The 22,434-nt window shown below is 42.1% G+C and overlaps 1 protein-coding gene across 4 annotated transcripts in view; it reads right to left on the bottom strand.

The window, feature by feature from the left end:
* Positions 1-22,434, bottom strand: part of LOC125467222 (unconventional myosin-Va) — a 199,052-nt gene that overhangs the window by 22,458 nt on the left and 154,160 nt on the right. For 3 of the 4 annotated variants that reach the window (XM_059639156.1, XM_059639155.1, XM_059639157.1), the window contains 5 exons: positions 20,276-20,419; positions 19,033-19,092; positions 16,716-16,943; positions 12,374-12,474; positions 2,556-2,754 (listed from right to left, as the gene is read on the bottom strand). In XM_059639156.1, coding sequence (XP_059495139.1) covers positions 2,556-2,754; positions 12,374-12,474; positions 16,716-16,943; positions 19,033-19,092; positions 20,276-20,419 — 732 coding nt within the window. Of the gene's footprint in view, positions 1-2,555; positions 2,755-4,669; positions 4,748-12,373; positions 12,475-16,715; positions 16,944-19,032; positions 19,093-20,275; positions 20,420-22,434 lie in introns of all 4 variants that reach the window. The other variant, XM_059639158.1, reaches the window with a different exon arrangement.

Raw genomic sequence — 22,434 nt, 5'->3', positions numbered from 1 at the left:
TAAATCTGATGTTTTTGACAACCTAAGACCAATCCTACTGTAAGAAATTAATAGGTCAAGGGTATATGAAAGTCACATTGAGAACAACTGCTATCTGTTAGAGTCAATAATCAGCAGCCCGAAAGATAAAGTCACTGATTGTCACAGAATTGTCTAAGCTCTCAGAAAACTATCATATAATTAAAGGTACACAGCGCTCATAGCTAATTTTCCTGACACATAATTCAATGGAGAAAGGCGCTCCTCGCTGAAGAGCAATGGAAAAGTATGGAACATTCCAGAAGACACATCCTGGCTGTAATTTCAAGAGATTAATTTTTAAATTATTTTTATTATTTTGGTTTATACAAGTGGGAATTGTATTTATTGGAACAGCATACCATTTGAATTTCATTTTATTTGGGAGTAGTTAGTAATTGAGGGGGGAATTGTTTAGTTTATTAGTAGTTCGGTTCATTTGTTCACTGTTAAAAGTTAGATAGGTAAATTATTACTTGCTGATTATAGAGTAATAGACAGGAGTTCATTTCATTTAACTTCCCCTTTATAGCAGCTAAGTGGCATGGTACCCTCCTCCAGAAGAGCTTGAGAGGCAGGTTAGACCACTTTTCACATTTCCTTTAATAAATTATAGGGCGAGGCAAGCCTCTCTGGATGTTTTGGTTTTAGTTATCAGAGGGGGGAAATCAACCTCTGCTTAATATACTGGAATAAAAATATCGTGAAAACGTGAACAATTTTAATACAGGACCTAGTTAGTGATAGCTAACTGAGTCGTGTGCGTGTGCGTTTCCAGGTCACTGATGTGTGCTCATCTCTGCTCCGGCCCACACAGCACTGACTACTTCATTCAGCACCTTCATTAACGTCCAGGGGAAATAGATTTAAGGGAAGGGGCAGAGGCTTCAGAGGGCACGAGAGGAAAACTATTTCACACCAAGGGCAATGGAAATACGGAACTCAATGTCAGTAAGGATGATAGAGGCAGAAACCTTCATAACATTTAAGAAGTATTCACATATGCACTTATGATGCCCATACATACAAGGCTATGGACCAAGTGCAGGAAAATGGGATTAGCGTCGCTACCTGCTTGATTTTGACTGGTACAGATTTGACGGGCAGAAGGGCCTTTTTCTGCACTGTAGACCTTTATGTCACCAATCCTAATTTCTGGAATTAGTGAGAACAAAATTTAAAGTGTGAAAGGACAGATGGCAGCATGACTCTCCACTGCTGTGCTGGCATGATTATTTAACTAGATGAGGAGAAATGCAAAAATTGGGATTGGACAGGCCAATGTTTAGTACCATAAATTATTTTCAGACAGTGTAAAAAGGATGAATCCCCCTTTAAGTGTGCATTGTGTGGTAAAGCATATCATCCTCTTTAGAAGCAGAATCTGCTGGTCATTTCAACTGGAAGACTCAATGAATCTGTCAGAACAGAAAATGATTCCTGCTTTATGCATCATCTCAGAACCACCAAGGACCCATTTTAGGACAGACAGGAAAGTTGCAGAAGAAATAAATTTCCCACCACCAGGATACCAACAATAAAACAGCACATTGCAAAGATGCTGTGTTCTGAATAACTGCATGCATAACCTGTCCGAACTCGAAAACAACATCAGGAGTTGTGCATTGCTCATCATAACTGGAAACCATGCAATCAATCATAAAACAACAGAACCACTAAAAAGTACTTCATGTTGGATGACTAGAAGTTACTTCTTTTCTATGGGTACGTTTAATCTAGTTCTCTTCTTCAGTTCCATGATGTATTATTTCAGACAAAGCTGCTAAAGTCCTAGAGGGCCATAGGGCTGCTCACTTATTAGAGAGATGACTGGCAGTTAGTTTAACTTGAGGGTCAACATCTCTCAGGCAAGGGGTGAGATTGAGGAGAGTCCTTCACAGTATCCTCAGCGGTGTGGGAACTGAACCCTCTGTCATCCAGCCAACTGACCTCCAATATAGTAAATACACAATGATGGAACAGCAACTTCAATAAACATTGCTGCTTTTCTCAAATCAGAAGCTTTGAGTAGATGATTGCCCTAGCACTGTGTATATAAATATAACTGTAAACAAAGATCTAATCTACAGCTTGTAGTTTATACATGTATAATTGTATAAAAAAGGAAATGGGCTTCCTTTCTCTGAGAATCCCTACAGTGTGGAAGCAGGCCATTCGGTCCATTGTGTCCACACCGACTCTCTGAAGACCCAAACCCACCGTCCTGCCCTATCCCTGAAGCCCTGCATAGCTAATCCACCTCGCTTGCTCATCCCTGGACTCTGGGTAATTTAGCACGGCCAATCCACCTAACCTGCACACCTTTGGACTGTGGGTAGAGACCGGAGCACCCGGAGGCAAACCACACAGACGCTCTGAGAACGTGCAAACTCCACACAGACAGTCAGGCGAGGGTAGAATCGAACACGGGCCCCTGGTGCTGTAAGACAGCAGTACTAACTACTGAGCCACCGTGCCTGATTGACATGGATGTATTTGGGGATCACATTGGTCCGATAAAGCAATGTAATACTTACAAGGTTTTCATTGGTTAACCTAGTAATCTCATGCTGCAGACTGGCCTCAATGCGGGCCTCTGGTGGCAGTTGCAAATTCTGGGCCAATAACTGCTGCTGACGATTGATCTCCTCTTTGAGATTCTGAACCTCTCCGCGTAAGATCTCCAGCTCATTCTCATAGTTCTTTTTCTGGCCCTGAAGCTGAGACTCCAGCAATCTGCAGACAGACAGGAAAGTGCATTATCAAACTGCAACCATATCCTTTGGAAATCAACACAGCATGGTCAATCCTCAAGGCTAGAGCTGTGACTACACGCAGTACTCAGGTCATGTCATTCTTTAAACCTCTCAAAGTGTTACAGGGAAGTGAGGGAGTGAAAGTATTCATGAAAATCAGTGGAAGAAAGAACAAAAATAGAAGACATCCTCATCTTTTAACTTACCAAATAGTGAGCTATTTAATATTAAACTTACATTGCACAGTCCGAGTCAGAGCATACAGAATGGAAACTGACCCTTTGGTCCAACTGGTCTGTGCCGACCAGCTATCCTAAACTGATTTAGTCCCATTTGCTAGCATTTGGCCCATTTTCCTCTAAATGCTTCCTATTCATACATCCATCCAGATGCTTGTTAAATGTTGTAATTAAAGCCTCCACCACTTCCTCTGGAAACTCATTCCATACACGCACCTCCCTCTCCATGAAAAAGTTGCCCCTCAGGTCCCTTTTAAATTTCTTCCCGCTCACCTTAAAACTATGCCCTACAGTTTCAGATTCACCCACTCCAGGGAAAAGATCTTGTCTATTCACCCTATCCATGCTCCTCATGATTTGATAAGGTCACCCCTCCGACGCTCCAGGGAAAATAGCCCCAGCCTATTCAGCCTTGGTCTATAGCTCAATCCCTCCAAACCTGGCAATGGCCTTGCAAACCTTTTCTGAACCCTTTCAAATTTCACAGCATCCTTCCTACAACGGGGAGACCAGAAGGGAATGCAATATTTCAATAGCAGACTTACCAATGTCCCGTACCGCCCCAACTCCTGTAGCTTGTTAAGTAACACTTTGTGATGGTTTAAACAAGTGGAGCAAGAATACGTCATTCACAAGAACAACTACAAGAAACTAGCTGCTGGATGCACATTGAAGACCGTGCCTTGCTTTAAAGAGTCATGAACGCGGCCATAGCGACAGGTTGCTAATGCATTTCCAAAAGAGTTCAGTGCTAGAAGGTCCCAGGTTAATTGCCTGTGTACACAGATCACTTCTACTAGAAAGAATGAGATGGAAGGCTATATGCATGCTGTCCTCGGTCATACAGGAAATTCATATCTGGATTCGTTTTCCCCCACATGACTTATAAATATCAGAATATGAGATGTTAGCACTGAGGAACTGTCTCATTACAATGTATCGAGTTGTAATGCCACCAGCTAAACAGCAAAGCTCCCTTTACTCTATTTAATCTTGTGGTAATGCCGAGTTGGATTGGTAATTAACTGTAATTTTGTGCTGGGGTCATTGGGAACCCAGCTAGGATGGCCTCTTTCCTAGAGGACCACCAGTCTGGGTGAGATATAATGGAAATAAATGGGCAGTGTGTTTACACATAGCATTGCATATTCCTCTGCGTTCAGTCTTTACTGTTCGATCATAATTAGCTCTCTTTCAACTGACCGTTGTTTCATCACTCTTGATTTAGGAAAGGGACTGGCTGTAACATGCTCTAAGGTTTCAAGAGCTGCCACCACCATGTTACATTTCACAATAACTTCTTTACCATTGTTATTCCAGGATTAGCAGTCCATAGATGTTATAAAGGATTATTTGGCCATTAAGCAGAATAAGTGCATAGAAAACTACTTTGAAGATATTGTACAGCAGCTATTAAAAAGTTCCATTAGAATTCACCATATACTGCCAGATTTCCTCTTCAACAGCAAATTCTGGTTTAAGTATTGTTAACACAGTAATTCTAACTCTACAAGTTTGAGTAGATTTCACCATAAAAATTAAAACATGACAATAAAACATGCCAAAGCATATTTCTGTAACACAAGTGCACAGCAATGACCATTGGTTAGTGACAAAGCGCAGATGTAGAAAGGCCCTAGGCAGAAATGTGGTAACCTGTTGGTTTGTTTTAACCCCTCATAGGCCATCCAGAGCTCTCCGTCCTCATTCAGCAAATGGCAATCCTGTGATGGTCTTCCATGAGAACAAAAATCACATAAAGGGAAAAAGAAGGGACAAGTGATGGGAATGAGTATGAAATGTTAATGACAAGGCTCACAAATGATGGTAACATACAAGAGGGAGTTACATTTAGACAGGATGAGACTAGTAAAACATTGACTTATAATTGTCTCATACTAATTTCACATTTCATTCTGCGTTTGAAATCAAAATTTTACACATTACTAATGCAGGACCAACGAGTTGCATTTGTGCAGTTGTTAACATTTTTGCCAAAAATGCTTCCTGAACATAATCAGACAAAAACAGATACCAGTCCCAAGGAGGATAATCAAAACAGAGCCATGTTATTGTTAAGGAATAACAAAATGAGTAATTGCTATGGTGACTACTACAGACATGCATTCAATCATTATAACAGTGTTTTGTTGAACACAATGCTGAAGATACTTGTGTTTGACTAGCTAAGCATAATATAAAGGATGGCCGTCTATCTTTTACAGACAGTAATACTCCTATTCCCAGTTCATGCACTAGTACAAGACTCTTCCGTCTCAACTGCACGTGACAAGTATTAGGGTCCCAGTAGGAGTAGTGGCTGCATGTTATGGTCACTGATTGCTTGCAAGCACAGAAATAAGCAGCCCACAGGTCCAGCTGTGTAAAAGATGAGGAGTTGAGTGAATTTCTCCATTGCTCACAGAGGTGGTGAGACTCAGAACCACCAGCTTTCCACTCTGCTGCACAACCCAAATTCCATTCTTGGGGGGGGGGGATACAGGGCAAGGATGCTACCTGGGTGAATCCACCCTCCCCAAGTCTGCTATAAATTTTGGAAAATATTGGTTTGGGACATGCAGGGGTTGCATTCCTGGGATTTGACACAGTGCACAGTCACAATTGGTTAATCAGAAAAGTTGCCATTATTCAAGGGCAAGGGTTGATTCCCAAAAACAAGATTAATTAGTTTTCAAAAGTCAGAAATTCTCTCTCTTAACAGCAGAGAGCAAAAAGGTCCCTTTTTCTTCAGATCAGTTTCCAAATAACAACTTTAATATTTGCTTTCCCAATGGAGCTGTAATCTCTGTTGTGTCAACACAAGCACAAATTCTGGAAATGATCCTGTCCCTTTTTGTGATCTGGAATGAAGTCAACGTAGGCTGTAGGTGATCAGAATTCCTGCTATACTACACTTCCACCAGGGAATCCTGGAATTTCAGGCCCATGATCTGCACATCTCATACCAACTTAAAAAACTTCCACAGTTTAGTTTGCAATGAATAGAAATCAGTCAGTTAATCAATAATTCAGACAAAGTGCTGTGGCGAAAGGAAGCTTATTTTCTTGAGTGTTACAAAATCCTGAAAAGGAGTTTATTTGCAGACTCAATGGAAAAATGGTATGATCCTTGATAAATCTCCATGAAAATAGGAACGTGCTTGTTTAATACTTTCTGTCTTTCACTCATTTTCTTTTCTGAAGGATTGTATACCCTTCCAAGGGTATGCATAGGACATCTTCTGATACGTTTCACAAATACACCTTGACAACAAGCGCTGGCAAGATACTTGACTTTGGAGGATACATCATAAATAAACAAAATGCTGGCCTCGCCCAATATTCACATCCCTGCACTCGCAAAGGAAGATTCAGAAGCAGCAACACCAGCTCACCGTTCCCTCAAATAACCCAAGGAAACATTTTGAAAAACTCTAACTAAAAGGTAATTACAGTCTGGGTTACGCCTTTGGCAAAGTCACATGCCATTTGTACAATTCACAACTTAAGTTATCAGGTTTTTAAATCTGAATTTTTATTCACATACTGATCAAACAAATTCCTACCTATGTGCGCAACTTTCATACAATGACTCACAGGCAAACAAACTGCACAGAGCTATGGATAAATTGGTGAGATTGCATTCCAATGATCCAATTCTGTTACTTTGCAGAGGCAAATGGCATATTTTCTGCTCCAATCATAACAGGACCACTGCTTCCAATCTCATTACTGAGTAAAAGGTAGATAAATATCCAGGACCTGATCAAGTGTATCCCAGGATGTTGTGGACAGTTAGGGGGGAAATTGCAGAAATATTTATATCATTTATAATCATGGGTGAGGCGTCAGAGGACTGAAGGGTGGCTAATGTTGGGCCTTTATTTCAGAAAGACTGTAAGGAGAAGCCTGGGAAGTATAGATCTGAGTGTCTAGTGGCAGGTTGTTGGAGGTGATTCTGAAGGATGGGACTTACGTGCATTTGGAGAGACAAGGAATGATTAGGCACGGTCAGCATGATTTTTTGTGCGAGTGAAATAGCATCTCAAAAACTTGAGTTTTTTGAGCAAGTACCCAAAAAGATTCATGAGGGCAGAGCAGTAGACGTTGTTTACCTGGACTTTGATATAGCCTTAGAGAAGGTTCCACATGGTAGGCCATTTCGTAAAGCCAGATAATATGGGTGTCGGGGTGAGCTTGCCAGTTGGATACAAATTGACTTGATGGTAGGAAACAGAGGGTGGAGGTGGCGAGGAGACAGAGGGGGGTGGAAGGTTGCTTTTTGGACTGAAAGCCTGTGACCTTCCGTATGTAGCAAGGATCGGCGTTGGGTCCACTTCGGTTTGTCATTTCTATAAATGATTGGGATTAGAATGTAGGAGGCATGGTTAGTAAATTTGTGGGTTACACCTACATTGGCTGGTATAGTGGACATTGAAGGTGGTTAACTAAGATTACAAAGAGATCTTGATCTGTTGAGTCAATGGGCTGCGGACTAGCAATAGAATTTAATTTGGATAAATGTGAGATATTGCATGTTGGTCATACAAACAGGCATAGAACTTATACAATTAATGGTAGGGCTCTGGGTAGTGTTGCACAACAGAGAGACCTAGGGGTTCAGGTACATCATTCTTTGAAATTTACAAAACAGGTAGATGGGGTGGTTAAGGCGGCATTTAGCATGCTTCCATCATTGCTCAGGCCTTTGATTATAAAAGGGATAATAGCAACTGCAGATGCTCGAGAATCCGAGATAACAAGTTGTGGAGCTGGATGAACACAGCAGGCTAAGCAGCATCTTAGGAGCACAAAAGCTGACATTTCCGGCCTAGACCCTTCAACAGAAATGGGTTTCTGATGCATTTCTGATTAAGGGTCTTGGCCCGAAACATCAGCTTTCATGCTCCTCAGATGCTGCTCGGCCTGCTGTGTTCATCCAGCTCCACACTTTGTTATCTTCAATCAAAGAAGTTGGGACGACATGCTGAGGATGTACAGGATGTTGGTGAGGCCTCTTGTGGAGTACTGTGTGCAGTTCTGGTCACTTTGTTATAAGAATGGTATTATCAAACAGGACAAGGTTCAGAAAAGATCTTACCAGAATGTTGCCAGGAAGGGAGGGTTTGAGTTATAAAAATAGGCTGGAAGGCTGGGACCTTTCTCACTGGGGCAGAGGAGGTTGAGGGGTGACCTTATAGAGATTTATGAAATCATAGATACACGAATAGGAAACATGTTTCCCCTAAGGTGTGGGAGTTCAAAACTAGGGGGCTATTTTTTAAACATGAGAGGTGAAAGATTTAAAAAAGATACGAGAGGCAATGTTTTTTTGAACACAGAACGTGGTTTGTGTGTGGAATTAACTACCAGAGAAAGTAGTGGATGCAGTTACAATATTTAAAAGATGTTTAGCTAAGTACATGAAAAGGAAGAGTTGAGGGATATGGGTCTAATGCAGGCAGGTGCGGCTAGTTTAGTTTGGGAACATGGTTGCCATGGACTGGTTGGATTGTAGGGTCTGCTTCCGTGCTGTATGACTCTCAACAGTATCTTAAGATCTACATTCCTCCCTGATACAAATGCTAAAGATGCCGCAGTTTGCTGATTTAGATCTAATCAATGTCATGGTGCCTCCCTTGAGGGGCATCCTCCCTTAACATATTACTACTTTCCTGATTAAAAACATCTCCTGAGCAGAAAATGGCTTCGCTGATTCCCATCCTCCTCACGGGTTGCACCAGAAAGCTGTATTTATAAGGTGTGCTCTGAAGGGTTGCCAGCCCTTGAGCTGCCTAGAACTTGTTCAGTTATTATTTATTTATCTCAGATTTAACATTATTTGTTAAAGCAAAGGTATCAAGGGACATGGGCAAGGATAGATACGTGGAGTCCGGGCACAGATCCGCCACATTGTCTTTGAATAGTGGAACAGGCTCGAGGGGCTGAATGGCCTACTCCTGTTCCTATGATCTGAACTCTCCGGGAAATCTACAAAAGTGCTCTCTGAGAACTCCCATATTAGCCCATATCCTGATGCTCACCACAGCCAAGATCAAGTCAGTCATTTTCACAGTAATCCAAATCATCCACAATAACCAAATTCCAAGAAAGACAGTCAGAAACCTCTGAAGTTGGTTAGATCACATTAGTTAGCAAATTAGTATTGAAGCAATATAGGGGGTGAGTGTGAGGAAAATGTACTGCTCTGATTCTTTAGCAATTAACAAGTATCCTCCCTCGCCCATTCCACATGAGAAGCTCATAAAAAAAGACTTTATTCAAAGTCTTCCATTAATCATGACAATAACAATTCATTCCAGTTTGGCAGGATCTGCAGGTACTCTCACATTCATGGTTCCATTTTAAACCAACCTAACCGGTTATCACGGGATGCTTCCTTTACCTACGGCACAAATATTTCTTGCTACCACCATTTCCCTTGACATCACATTTGATTTCTGAAGTCATTCTAATCCCCTTTAGTTCACTTGCTTTTGATTATTCTTTAAACCCTTCCTATTCACGTACCCATCCAGATGCCTTTTAAATGTTGTAGTTATACCAGGCTCCACCACCTCCTCTGGCAGCAAATTCCATATATGCGTCAGTCTTAGTGTGGAAAAGTTGTTTCTTAGGTCCCTTTTAAATCTTGCCCCTCTCACCTTAACCTATGCCGTACAGTTTTGGATTCCTGTACCCTGGGGAAAAGACCTTGACTATTCATCCTATCCACGGACCTCATGATTTATAAACCTCTAATAAGGTCACCCTTCAGCCTCCAATGCTCCAGGGAAAACAGCCCCAGACTAGTCAGACTCCTCCTATAGCTCAAGTCCTGCAACCCTGACAACATCCTTGTACATCTTTTCTGCACCCTTTTAAAGTTCCACAACATTTTTTCTACAGCAGGGAGACCAGAGCTCAACATAGTCTTCCAAAAGCGACCGAACCAATGCCCTGTACAGCTGCAATATGACCTCTCAATTCCTGCGCTCAATGCACTAACCAATAAAGGTAAGCGTATCAAATGCCTTCTTCACTTTCTTGTCTAGAGCTTTACCTGTAACTCTAACTTCGTGAGGTCTCTGTTTGGCAACACTCTACAGGACCTTTAGCTGTTTTGAGGCATCACATAAATCTAACCCACACAAAAATTATGAAAAAAGTGTGTGCTAAAAATGCCACACGCTGCTCATTTCTCCTTTAACTTTCTAAGTCGTTCATTCCTTGCTCTTAAGTAATCATGTGGAACACATGTACCTCATGTCAATACAAATCATGAGCAGGAATAGGCCGTCAGGCTTTTGAGACTTCTTAGCCACTTAAAAAAATGCGGCTGATTTGATTGTATTCCTGCCCACTCTGGATACCCTTTCACCCCTTTGCTAACTCTACCTTAAAAGCATTTGAGGACTGTTCTCTCATCACTTTTTCCAGAAAGACAGTTCCAAAGTCTCGCGACTGTCAATGAAGCTATTTCACCTATTCTCTGGTTTAGTTGGTTACCCCTGATTATTAACTAGTGACCTCCACCCTCAGCTCTAAATTCTCTCAAAAGAGAAAACATCCTATAGACGTTAGTCTATTTTGTTGTTTGCATTTTATTGATGTAATGCACTGCTCTTATGACTCAAAAATTGGTAACATTATTTGCATTCTATTTTAGTTACGCTTTTGAACAGGCCCTTTTATTTTAAAAATCAGTCGAGGATGTGGTCTGTGCTGGCTGGATCAGCATTTATTGTCCATCCCCCTTTGCCCTTGATGAGGTGGTGGTAAACTGCCACAGGGCATCTACTGCAGCCATGATCACTATCATCTAGAAGGAAGAGGTCAGATGCATGGGAACAAAAGCTGAAAACTTTCCCTCCACGCCACTCACCGCCCAGGCTGGGAAATATATCGCCATTCCTTCACTGTCACTGGGTCAAAATCCTGAAATTCCCTCCCTAACGGTATTGAGAGTCAACCTCCAGCATGTGGACTGCAGCGGTTCAAGAAGGCAGCTCACCACCACCTTCTCAAGGGGCAGCTAGGGACGGGCAATAAATACTGGCCCAGCCAGTGACACCCATGTTCCTTGAGTAAATAAAACAAAAGGTAGACCCCACAGCGCTGTTAGGGAGGGAGTCACAGAATTTTGACCCATAAATGTAAAATTTTAAATAAATGTTTTTAAAAAAACTTTCAAATTTTAATGGAATATCCTCAGCCTCACAAGAATAGCTGCACTTTATTACAACTACCTGCAGGTTGCATTTTTGAGGAAACCTGAAAAACAGTTTTTAAATGGTGAAAAATTAACTCAATGTTTTTAAAAGGAGGACTGCCTTCCAAATGTTGCTCTAAAGAAAGGTTTTAGAAAGCTCCACAAGGATATTGGAGTTCCAACGTCCTGGAGTTTCAGGTTTTAGAAACCTATACTTGTACAATGTGTAGAAGTACATCACTGACAAGATCGAGAATTTGCACAGAACTCGAGGCAAAATAAGGAAAGGCTTTGTATTGAACCAACTGAGTGATTACAATTCAAACGCACTGCCCGATAGGTCAGTGGAAACTGATCCAACAGCAATCTTCCAAGTGAAATTGGATAAATACTCCAACAAAAGAAAAATCAAATCCAGTTAATTTGAGCAGACTGAGTTTAAAATCTCAAAAGACCCCTGCATAAATTTGATGGACCAAATGGCCTCCTTCTGTGCTGTACTAGTCTGCAGCTCTCTTAACACGCTCTTACTAGAATCCAAGAGGTAATATTTACAATTCTTATAGGCCTCTGCATTAAATAACACAGAGATATACCTCAGGTTAGACAACAGTTAGAAATCTGTGTACAGTTCTTCGACATAGACAGTGGGCTGTGTAGATTTAGCTGCATGATATTTATGACTGGGAGCTATAGCCATGGTATAGTCAGTCAATAAATCAGAGCATAATGAATAGACAATGCATTCCCACACAAATGAACAAATTAATATAATGACAAATACTCAGTCTGTCTGCTGGTCAAAGACAATTCCTCAGGATATTCTCTATGAGAAATCAACTTACGTGCCAGATCGCTGTTTCCAGACGCTGTCAATCTCTGATGCAATTTTAAAAATCCATCACATCTCACAGCACTGTAAAGATTCCTTCACAATATGCAATCCTTACAAAAATTTTATAGTCATTTATCTCATTCCAAAATAAGTTACACCTTTATGCATTAACCATCCTTGCCACAAAGTATATTGAAGCAATTTCAGAATAGGCTGAAGAGCATTCTGATAAATGAAAAAACAGGAACGATGAGAATGTTATATTAACACACACTGACACTCACATTTACACCAGTCCCTACAGAAATATTACCTGTTGGTTTCCTTGAGTCCCAAGTATGCTTGGGTTATTTCACCTTCATCCTTCATCTTGCGTACATCCTCCAAGAGGACCATCGGGTCTGTCATTGTCTCCTGCAACAAGAATCCATTGAGTTTTCCAGCAATATCCATGATGGGATTTCACTGCTGAACATAACATTTGCTATGACAGCAAATAATCAAAGCATTGAATAGGACAAACTTCAAGATGAAATGTTTTCATTAATGAGAAATGAAAGAAAGCACGAACATTTGATTTCTTCTGATGGGGTCCAAGAAAGTGTTCACACAAAATTTAAATGGCAACAGTCGAGTTTGTCTTAAAAAGGTGTTGACTTTCTTATGCGTGCAGTTGCTGATTTGATGTTTCTGTTGTCTAAATGTATTTTACCAGCCTCTAAACGAGTACTAAAATGCAAAAGGAAGGTACAGGACACATTCAGAGTATTGTGTGCAGTTTTGGGCCCCATATCTCTAGGAGGATGTACTGGCTCTGGAGCAGGTTCAGAGAAGGTTCAGGGATGGTCCCAGGAATGGAAAGCTTAACATATGAGGAACATGTGAAGTCTCTGGGTCTATACTCGAGGGAGTTTAGATTGATGAGGGGGGGATCTAATTGAAATTTACAGAATACTGAATGGCCTGGACAGAGTGGTTGTTGGGAAGATGCTTCCATTGGTAGAAGAGTCTCGGGCCTGAGGGCACAGCCTTAGAGTAAAGGGAAGACTTTTTCGAACGGAGGTAAGGAGAAACTTCTTCAGTTTATGGAATTCATTGCTACAGAAGGCAGTGGAGGTCATGTCATTTAGTACATTTAACACTGAGATAGATAGGTTCTTGATTATCATGGGTTACAAGGAGAAAACGGGAGAATGGGTTTGAGAAACTTATCAGCCATGGCTGAATGGTGGAGCGGACTCGATGGGCTGAATGGCCTAATTTCTGTTCTTGTGTCTTATGGTCTTATAAAGCACAAAGTCCCAAAGGACCATAGGGCTGCTTTCTGATTAGAGAGAGATATGGCTGGTGGAGAGTTTAACCTGAGGGTCAGTATGCCTCAGGCAGAACGTTCACAGTAAGCTCAGCTATTATGGAAATTGAACCCACACACTGTTGGCATCATACTGCATTGCAAACCAGCCTTCCAGCCAAATGAACTAACCAATCAAACATAGATTCCCACCAGGTCATTGAAGTCGAGCAAAAGAAGTTGGTGTTTTGACACATTCTTCAACAATTTTGCTGATACCAGCTTTTAAAGGAAAATATTCTTATATTCTGAGTCCATTTTTCTGCAGAAGATGTGATGCATCAAAAAGGAGAATGGGGCTGGTAAACTGATGGACGGCCATTGTAAAGCATAGACTTGGGCACCTGTGTCTAAAACTCGAGTAAGCAAAAACGTTCAGCCAAAGTGTGTTTTCCACGTAGAACACTTAAACATACGGGTCTCAACATTGAGTATTTTCATAAACCTTAATATTTTATCAAATGCTAATTCTCCAAATTGGACTGATAACAATTTCAATCTTTTTAGGTACGCTCTACACCATTTCCTACGATAATGAAACCACAGTTCATAAAGGCCTCTAAATCAATGTCACACTACTCAATGTTTCAAGTGACTTTTCCTCTGAAAATTCATACATGGGATGTGGTTGGCTCCTGCATTTATTTCCCATTCCTAATTACCCCCGAGGTGGTGGTAAGCTGCCTTTTTAACCACTGTAGTTCATTTGGTATGGGTAGACCGACAATGCTGTTAGGGAAAGAATTCCAGGATTTTAACCCAGTAAAACTGAAGGAATGGCAATATATTTCCAAATCATGACGGAGAGTGGCTTGGAGGCGAATCTGCAGGCAGTGGTGTTCCCCTGTATCTGCAGCCCTTGTCCTTCCAGATGGTTGTGTTTACAGGTTTGGAAGGGACCTTTGTGAGTTGTTGCTGTGTATCTTGTGGAAGATGCACAATGCTACTATTGCACCCTGGTAATGCAGGGAGTGAGAAACTGTGTTAGTGACGCCAATTGAGCTGCATTGATGATACTGGTGGAGTAGGGAATTTGCCAGGCTATGAAGTTGCCGACTGTGCTGACAGACAATTCTGCTGGCCGACAGCACCTTATGTATGCCAAGTCTTGAGTTGCGAGATCATCCCATTTAGTGCATTGACTGTGCCACACAACATGCTGGGTAACCCTCTAGCTTTAGCTAAACTAGGAACTTTATCTCCACAAGGACTATCTTACTGATTCTGTCATAGGCAGATGCCACTGCAGGAGGCAGGCTGATGAGGTTGAGGCCACGTATATTCTTCCACAGACCCAGTCTAACAGCTATGTCCAATGGGCTCAACCGGCTCACTCAGTTATGGTGCTATTGAGCCACTCTTGGTCATAGACAATGAAATCCCCAACCAAATGTATGTTCTGTACCCTTGCCACCCTCGGGGTGCTTCTTCCAAGTGTTGTTCAACATTGCAGAGTATGGCACATGGTAATCAGCAGGAAGTTTCCTTGCCTATGTTTAATCTGATGCCTTGTCAGTTCATGGAGTTTGGAGTCAATGTTGAGGACTCCCTCTAAACTGCACAGCCCTGTTGCACCACCTTTGCTGGTGCAACAGGACACAAACGGGGACGGTGATGCCTAGGCCATTGTACATTAGGTGTGATTCCAAGAGTTTGTCAAGTCTGAGAGACAGCTCTCCCCCAGTTTTACCACTAGCCCTCAAAGTGTTAGAGAGGAGGAAAGGAGGAAATCACTGGGTTGATGGGGCTGGGTTTGCAATTAACATTTTAGTGGTTTGATACAACAAAGTGGCTTGCTAGGGTATTTCAGAGGACAGTTAAGAGTCAATGCATGGCTGTTTGGATCCACACGTAGGCCAGACCAGGCCCAGACCATGGCCATGGTCTGTCAAATAATGTCCAAGGACAATGCCACTGCAGCGCCACCTTCCCTCATGTCCATAATTGCAGTTAATAAGAGGAGGAAAAATTCAGACACGATGATGTTGACCCCAGCTTCCCATAATCCGCACACTGCACACGGATTGAGTGGAAGATGGGGAATGTTCTCAACTGAAAGAACAGCCACATGTGCACAGCAGGAGCTTGGCTCCTCCTGTTGGTCTCTGCAGTTGCTATCAAAGGTGCGGTTGTTTTACGGGAACATGAATGAAACAAGTCTAATGCAAATTTCTGAGCTTTGACCTCCCACCCCACATACACATGAAGGGCAGAGCAAAGCAATTTTAAACATAAAATGCTGCCCTTTTCAACCCTTGAGCTTTACTCTGGCAGTGACAAAGACCACTCAGTCAACTTCAGGTAGACCTTTAAATGCTGCAGTGTGTCGAACAGGAGGATTACCAAGAACAGCGATAACAGCTCCAAATGAAAACAAGCAGCAAACCAGATGAACCTGCAACAGGGCTGTAGTTTAGAGGGAGTCCTCAATATTGACACCAAACTCCATGAACTGACAAGGCATCAGATTAAACATAGGCAAGGAAACTTCCTGCTGATTACCATGTGCCATACTCTGCAATGTTGAACAACACTTGGAGGAAGCACCGAGGGTGGCAAGGGTACAGAACATACATTTGGTTGGGGATTTCATTGTCTATGATCAAGAGTGGCTCAATAGCACCACGACTGAGTCAGCTGATTGAGTCCATAGGACATAGCTGTTAGACTGGGTCTGTGGAAGAATATACGTGGCCTCGACCTCATCAGCCTGCCTCCTGCAGTGGCATCTGCCCATGACAGAATCAGTAAGATAGTCCTTGTGGAGATAAAGTTCCTAGTTTAGCTAAGGCTAGAGGGTTACCCAGCATGTTGTGTGGCACAGTCAATGCACTAAATGGGATGATCTCGCAACTCTAGAGTAGTAGCCTCTGGATATCATTCCAGGAGCACCCTGACCACGTGGAAAAATGGGGTGGGCGTTGGGGTTTGCAAACCCACCTAGCACTTCAACCTGTGGAACAGCAATGAAGCACTTTCCCTAGAATGTCAAGAGTTGTAAAAAATAAAGTCAGATTAGGTTTCTGGAAAACAACACAGCATCCAGACCAGAAAGACATGCAGAACATTTACCTTGCTTTCCTAGGTTTGAATGCGGAATTCAGAGGAAGAATACAAAACAGATTGTTAGTAACTTTAAGGCATTACTAGGACAGTAATATGACCCAAACATTGACTAAGGAACATAACTGCACTGCCACAGCACACTTTACTTTTCATACTGATTTAAAATAAACAAATTAAATATATATGCAAATCATTAAATATTGGTCAGCATTTAAGTTTGGGGGTACATCAGCCCTACCTTATGTGCCATAGCTTCCTTTTGACTGACCAGTTGGGACCGCAAAATGAGAACTTCCTCTTTACGGACCTCCAACTCTTCACTCGATGCAGTCAACTGGTCAAGTAGGACTCTGTACGCAGGAGACCCAGGGGCTGTAACATGTGGGGAGGCCTTCTCATTCAGGGCTCTGTGCAGTTCATTGAGTTCATTCTTTAGCTTCTTATTCTCAGACTCTAGTTCTTGCCTCTGTGGAATAAAACATGGAATAACGAATAAAAAAACTAAGTTCATCACAAAACCGAACTCATGAAAGTTAAGTTAAACCGTTTCCTGAACCTTAATATTGTATTGTGTACAGTTCTGGTCACCGCATTATAAGGAGGATGTGGAAGCTTTGGAAAGGGTGCAGAGGAGATTTACTAGGATGTTGCCTGGTATGGGGGGAAGGTCTTACAAGGAAACGCTGAGGGACTTGAGGCTGTTTTCATTAGAGAGAAGAAGGTTGAGAGGTGACTTAATTGAAACATATAAAATAATCAGAGGGTTAGATAGGGAGGATAGGGAGAGCCTTTTTCCTAGGATGGTGACAGCGAGCACGAGGAGGCATAGCTTTAAATTGAGGGGTGAAAGATATAGGACAGATGTCAGAGGTAGTTTCTTTACTCAGAGAGTAGTAAGGGAATGGAACGCTTTGCCTGCAATGGTAGTAGATTCACCAACTTTAGGTACATTTAAGTCGTCATTGGATAAGCATATGGACGTACATGGAATAGTGTAGGTTAGATGGGCTTGAGATCGGTATGACAGGTCGGCACAACGTCAAGGGCCGAAGGGCCTGTACTGTGCTATAATGTTCTATGATCTATGTTAATACTCTTATGCAGTCAGGGGAAACAACTCTTCAAAGCTCATTTGCCTCTAAGACAAAGTATTGTCTAGGTTTATATCAGCAGCAAATGTGGTAGTGGGTGGGTGTTTTGACAGGTAAACAAGTCTGTGTATAGAGAATGTCTAAAAGTTCTCTAAGAAGGAGTTTCAAAGACACTATGTGAAATAACATTGCTCTAGTTGTAATAAATGCAGCATAACATCTAAGAGACGAGATTGTACCTGAGCTAATTTCATTGTTAAGTAAAACAATATAAATTGTTGTTCCCTTTCTAAAGTTGGTCTTCTTGCATTTCATTCTTGAGTGCAAGATTAAAGGCTTCCAATTCATGTCTCTATTTCACAATGGTAAAGTTAATAGATCAGGAAAAAACTGTGAATGATGCTGTGCTCACTTGCTATTACAGAAATTCTTTAGCCTGGATTTTGTCATCTGAAAAAAAAAGTGACAGCACCTGCTATTGGCCTCAACGAAACTGGCGCACGAATATCAGCAATCCTACGGCAGTGCTAATTTCATTTTGCTGCCAGTTACAGGGGATCACTAGCATCCAGTCACATCAAGCAGATTGAGTAACAAATCACAGCCATAGGCAGTACATCAGAATGTAAAACGTACAAATAATCGTTCGTCTTTTTCATACCACTGAGTTCCTACTCCACAGGTCACATTGCAGACAAACAGAATACAGACTCCAATTTTGGGATTGTAAGACCAATGAGACTTTCAGCATTTACCGTCATTACAATGGTGAAACTGACAGTAACTTCTGGCATTCCCACATGCTGTCAAACACAACAATTGCTGACAGCGATTCCCAGTGCATCCGCACTGTGTACTATGGGCATCCCTGCGGATGGAAATCATGTGAAATCACTGATTTAACACAAACTTCAAATTTACAATTACCAGTGATCACACACTCTGAGTGTCCTGGAGTGGCATTACACTATCTGTGATGCTGCATAATGGCGCAGTTCTTCTGAAGGTTGTAGAAATGGCTTGACTAAACTCCATACTGAAGAGCCAGGCACAGGGAGTAACACATTGAGGCTTCATGTGAAATATCTCTCTACACCCCTGGATTTTGGCTCAATCTCTCTGTTGATAGATACTTTGAACATCCAAACATTTCAAGGGATTTTGGGATTTGGGAGTGTGGATCAGACATCACCTTGTTGAACGGTGGGACAACTGGATGGGCTCAATGGTCTACTCTTGTTTCTACTTCTTCTACCTGATTTGTTAAAAATATCTCAAGGATTCCTATCCATTGGTTCTCATACCAGAAGCTTCAAAGAGAACCATTTCTTCATGAGCTACTGGCATCACTGTAGTTTTCCAGTTCTGATACAGACGGAGCAGTGACCCCTCCCTCAACTTCGCACTGAAGGTCCCAGCCCAGGGAAGAACAGGAACAGGTCAAACAGTAAGTAGCATCTTTACCTTCAGAGATTCGTACTCCAGTTCGGCTCCCCTGGCTTTAACTTGCTGATCTTCTGCTTCCTGGACACAACACAAACAGGATTTATTAGCTGACTGAGGCAGATGGAAGTGACGAGCCACAACTTTACAGATAAGATCTATTCTTCTTCTGGCTCGTTACCCTTCCAAGATTCAATGCTGAAATGCTGGACTAGGGTAGACCCTGGAAGTCTAAAACTAAATCACTCCCTCCCTCAAATTCACGTTCAATTTGGCCTAGAGGGCCAAACATCATCTCTACAATGTGAGCAGTCAAAGTCCCCAGAATTTTCCCGCTTGGATTCTACTCTCTACCCTTTTAACCAGACTGCAATGACACACAACTGACATCATCGGGCCCCAACCACAATCTGAACTCCCACCTCAAACGGACGAGGCTTTACAGGAGCTCCAACTGGTTGGCAACAATGACAGGAGACGTCAGGTGAGCTGTGCCAACTCCTCATTTGGAGCCCATATGGAGAGCTGCCTTCAGTCACTGGTGCTGTGTCACAGGAAGTATGCAGCAGCCTTGAAATCAGGAAGCACACTGCCACACGAGGGCTAAAGGTAAACTGGAATTTGTTGGAGGACCCTCCGACAATTGATCTAATTCAAGATTGTGGCTGACAGATTTTAATTGAGACAGGAGATCGAGGGATACAGAGGAGGGTAGGAAAGTAAAACTGAGGTAAGCCCATTATCTAACTGAATAATGGGAAGAAAGCAATTCGAGGGACAAAATGGCCAGCTCCTGTTCCTATATAGGAGAAGTTCCAGATAACGATAAGGGGCATGAAAATCAAATCAGTTCTCCTGTGAAAAGGGGATATGTTTGCATCTATTTAAAAAAAACTCAGAATGACCAACAATAGAGCATATCACAATAAACCACGGGCCTGAAATGTAATAAGGGACATTAAACAAACTCCAAGAATATCAACCATGTACAATTCTACATTACCCCAAATAAACACGTGAGAGAATGGGCCTGAAGGCCTACTTGTGTTGTGTATCCTATGTGAAAAGCACTAAATCGATCCAAAACGAGTAGCATTTGTGATAATCCTTCAATGCCATTTCAAAGAGCCAGCAGATGAATAATGGAGTGCATGGCCTCCTTGTGCCGATGTGGATCCATCATCATTCAACCTTTACAGCTCAAGTCACTGAGACAAATCCTAGTCAGAGCTTCCTAAATGGTCAGCATAGCGCTGGGCATCACCTTTGCTTTACTTCTTAATGCTTGATCCTCCTTTCGATCCAGTTCTTCCTGTAAGCCCTGTTTCTCCTGTTCCAGTTCAGTCACACGCTTCTGCAGTTTCAGGAACAGGGACATATCCAGAGCACCGCTCTGTTCTGGAAGCTCCTAATGCAAACAGAACAGTTATTAATACAGTAATTAAACTGCCCACCTAATGCTCTCTGTGCAGTGGGACCAACACTGATGTAAATTATCCTGAATTTACTCAGAGTTACTAACAGTGAATGAACAGAAATACAGAGAAGATCTCGAACTTCAAATCTTCAGGTTTACTTTCTCATTAGACAGTGTCAGAGAGAATCAAAATAAATCCGATATGTGGATTATCTGGATCCATCATACAATCTGCCATCCACAACCGTCCAAATTAACACAAAAATTCTAATGCTTTAAGTTAAATAATAACGCAGTGTTTCTACTGGCTAATTTGGAAATAACTTCATGTGACTTTTCACGAAACATTTTGCTATTGATCTGATGCCCAGTAGAGAATGAAATTCAGACCTTTCTGCTCAATAACTCTGAAAGACCCTAGACGTGATTTCAAAAAGAAATTGCATGGTCCCTTGAGGAGATTACCATGCAATGGAACTGACTGGATCACTCTGCAGAGCGCTTGGTGGGCTGGATGGCCTCTTTCTGTGCAGTAATGATTCTGATTACCCCACATTTGTGACAAAGTGTTTCTTCTTTAACAATTTGCTCCCATTCCAGAAGAGAACTGTAAATTCTGTACAGCATTTTGCATTTAACAGTGGGTGCCAACTCCAAAACTAACAACTCACAATTACGTGCCATGCTGGTGTTGGCACAGGCTGCTTCTTTCAGATTTGTCCTGTCAGCCATCAGTAAGCTAGACATGAGATGGGTACAGTTCTTAGGAGAAAGTTGGATCTGAGCTGGATGATCTCATTGAAACATTCTTAAGGAGCTTGACAAGCTAAATGCTGAGAGGATGTTTCCCCTCATGGGAGATTCCTCCAGGATCAGAGAACATAGCCTCAGAACACAGGGATACAATTTAAGTCTGAGATGAGGAGGAATTTATTCTCTCCTAGTGTAGAGAGTTGTGGGGGCAGAATCCTTACGTACATTTAAGGCTGAGATAGATAGGTTGTTGATCATTGGAGGAAATCAACGGTCAGAGGGAAAGGACAGGAAAGAGGACGTGAGGAATGTCAGATTAGCCGTGGTCCTATTGAATGGCAGTGCAGGCTCAAAAGGGCCGAATGGTCTATTCCTGCTCCCATTTTCTATGCTTATTTGGCAAAGTGCCCAATAGGAAGTGACTATGTCCCAGTAGACTTTCTGCCTTCCATCGGTTGAGATAGAAGAATGTCAATGATGATAATGATGGACTGAATTCAAACATTTTAGAACATAACCTTGCCTCACACCTCCCCATTTTTTTTTACATTCTCTTTGTACATCTGGACCATCTCTTTTGCTTTATACAGAAGCTATTCACAATGCTGCCAATCACACCTCCTCTAGACAGATCCTTTGTCTCTCATCTAGTTCCATTAGCACTCGATCTGCTTTACACCAACTTTTGTCATCTAATCTCTTCAGTTCTCCAACGTAACAGATTCTCCAGCATCTGCAGTTTCTGAGATAACAAGGTGTAGAGCTGGATGAACACAGCAGGCCAAGCAGCATCATAGGATCAGGAAGGCTGACATTTCGGGCCTAGACCCTTCATCAGAAAAATCAGGAAAATGTGATGAAGGGTCTAGGCCCAAAATGTCAGCCTTCCTGATCCTATGATGCTGCTTGGCCTGCTGTGTTCATCCAGCTCTACACCTTGTTATCTTCAGTTCTCCACTGACTTCTATTTTGTACTTTGTCTCCCTGTGCTGCCCCCGACCCACCCCCACACTGTCCCTTCTCTTTCTTTCACCTTTCTAACTTTTCTCCGTTCTCATAAACAATCATGAGCCTGGAATATTAACTCCCTTCCCTGCCGACAGATACCAGCAGACATGTTACATAGTGTGACATATTGTTACAGAGTTCCACTCTTCTGAACTGTCCACCAGTCAGTTTTAAATTTGCCTTGCACTGATTGGTGGTGGGTACCTGGTTGTGTGTTTCTGATTAAACAGTGGAGGAAGGTTTGG

Source organism: Stegostoma tigrinum, chromosome 33 (assembly GCF_030684315.1).
Source record: "Stegostoma tigrinum isolate sSteTig4 chromosome 33, sSteTig4.hap1, whole genome shotgun sequence".
Taxonomy (NCBI): domain Eukaryota; kingdom Metazoa; phylum Chordata; class Chondrichthyes; order Orectolobiformes; family Stegostomatidae; genus Stegostoma; species Stegostoma tigrinum.
The sequence above is the reverse complement of the archived record's forward strand: the minus strand, read 5'-3'. Positions and strand labels throughout refer to the sequence as shown.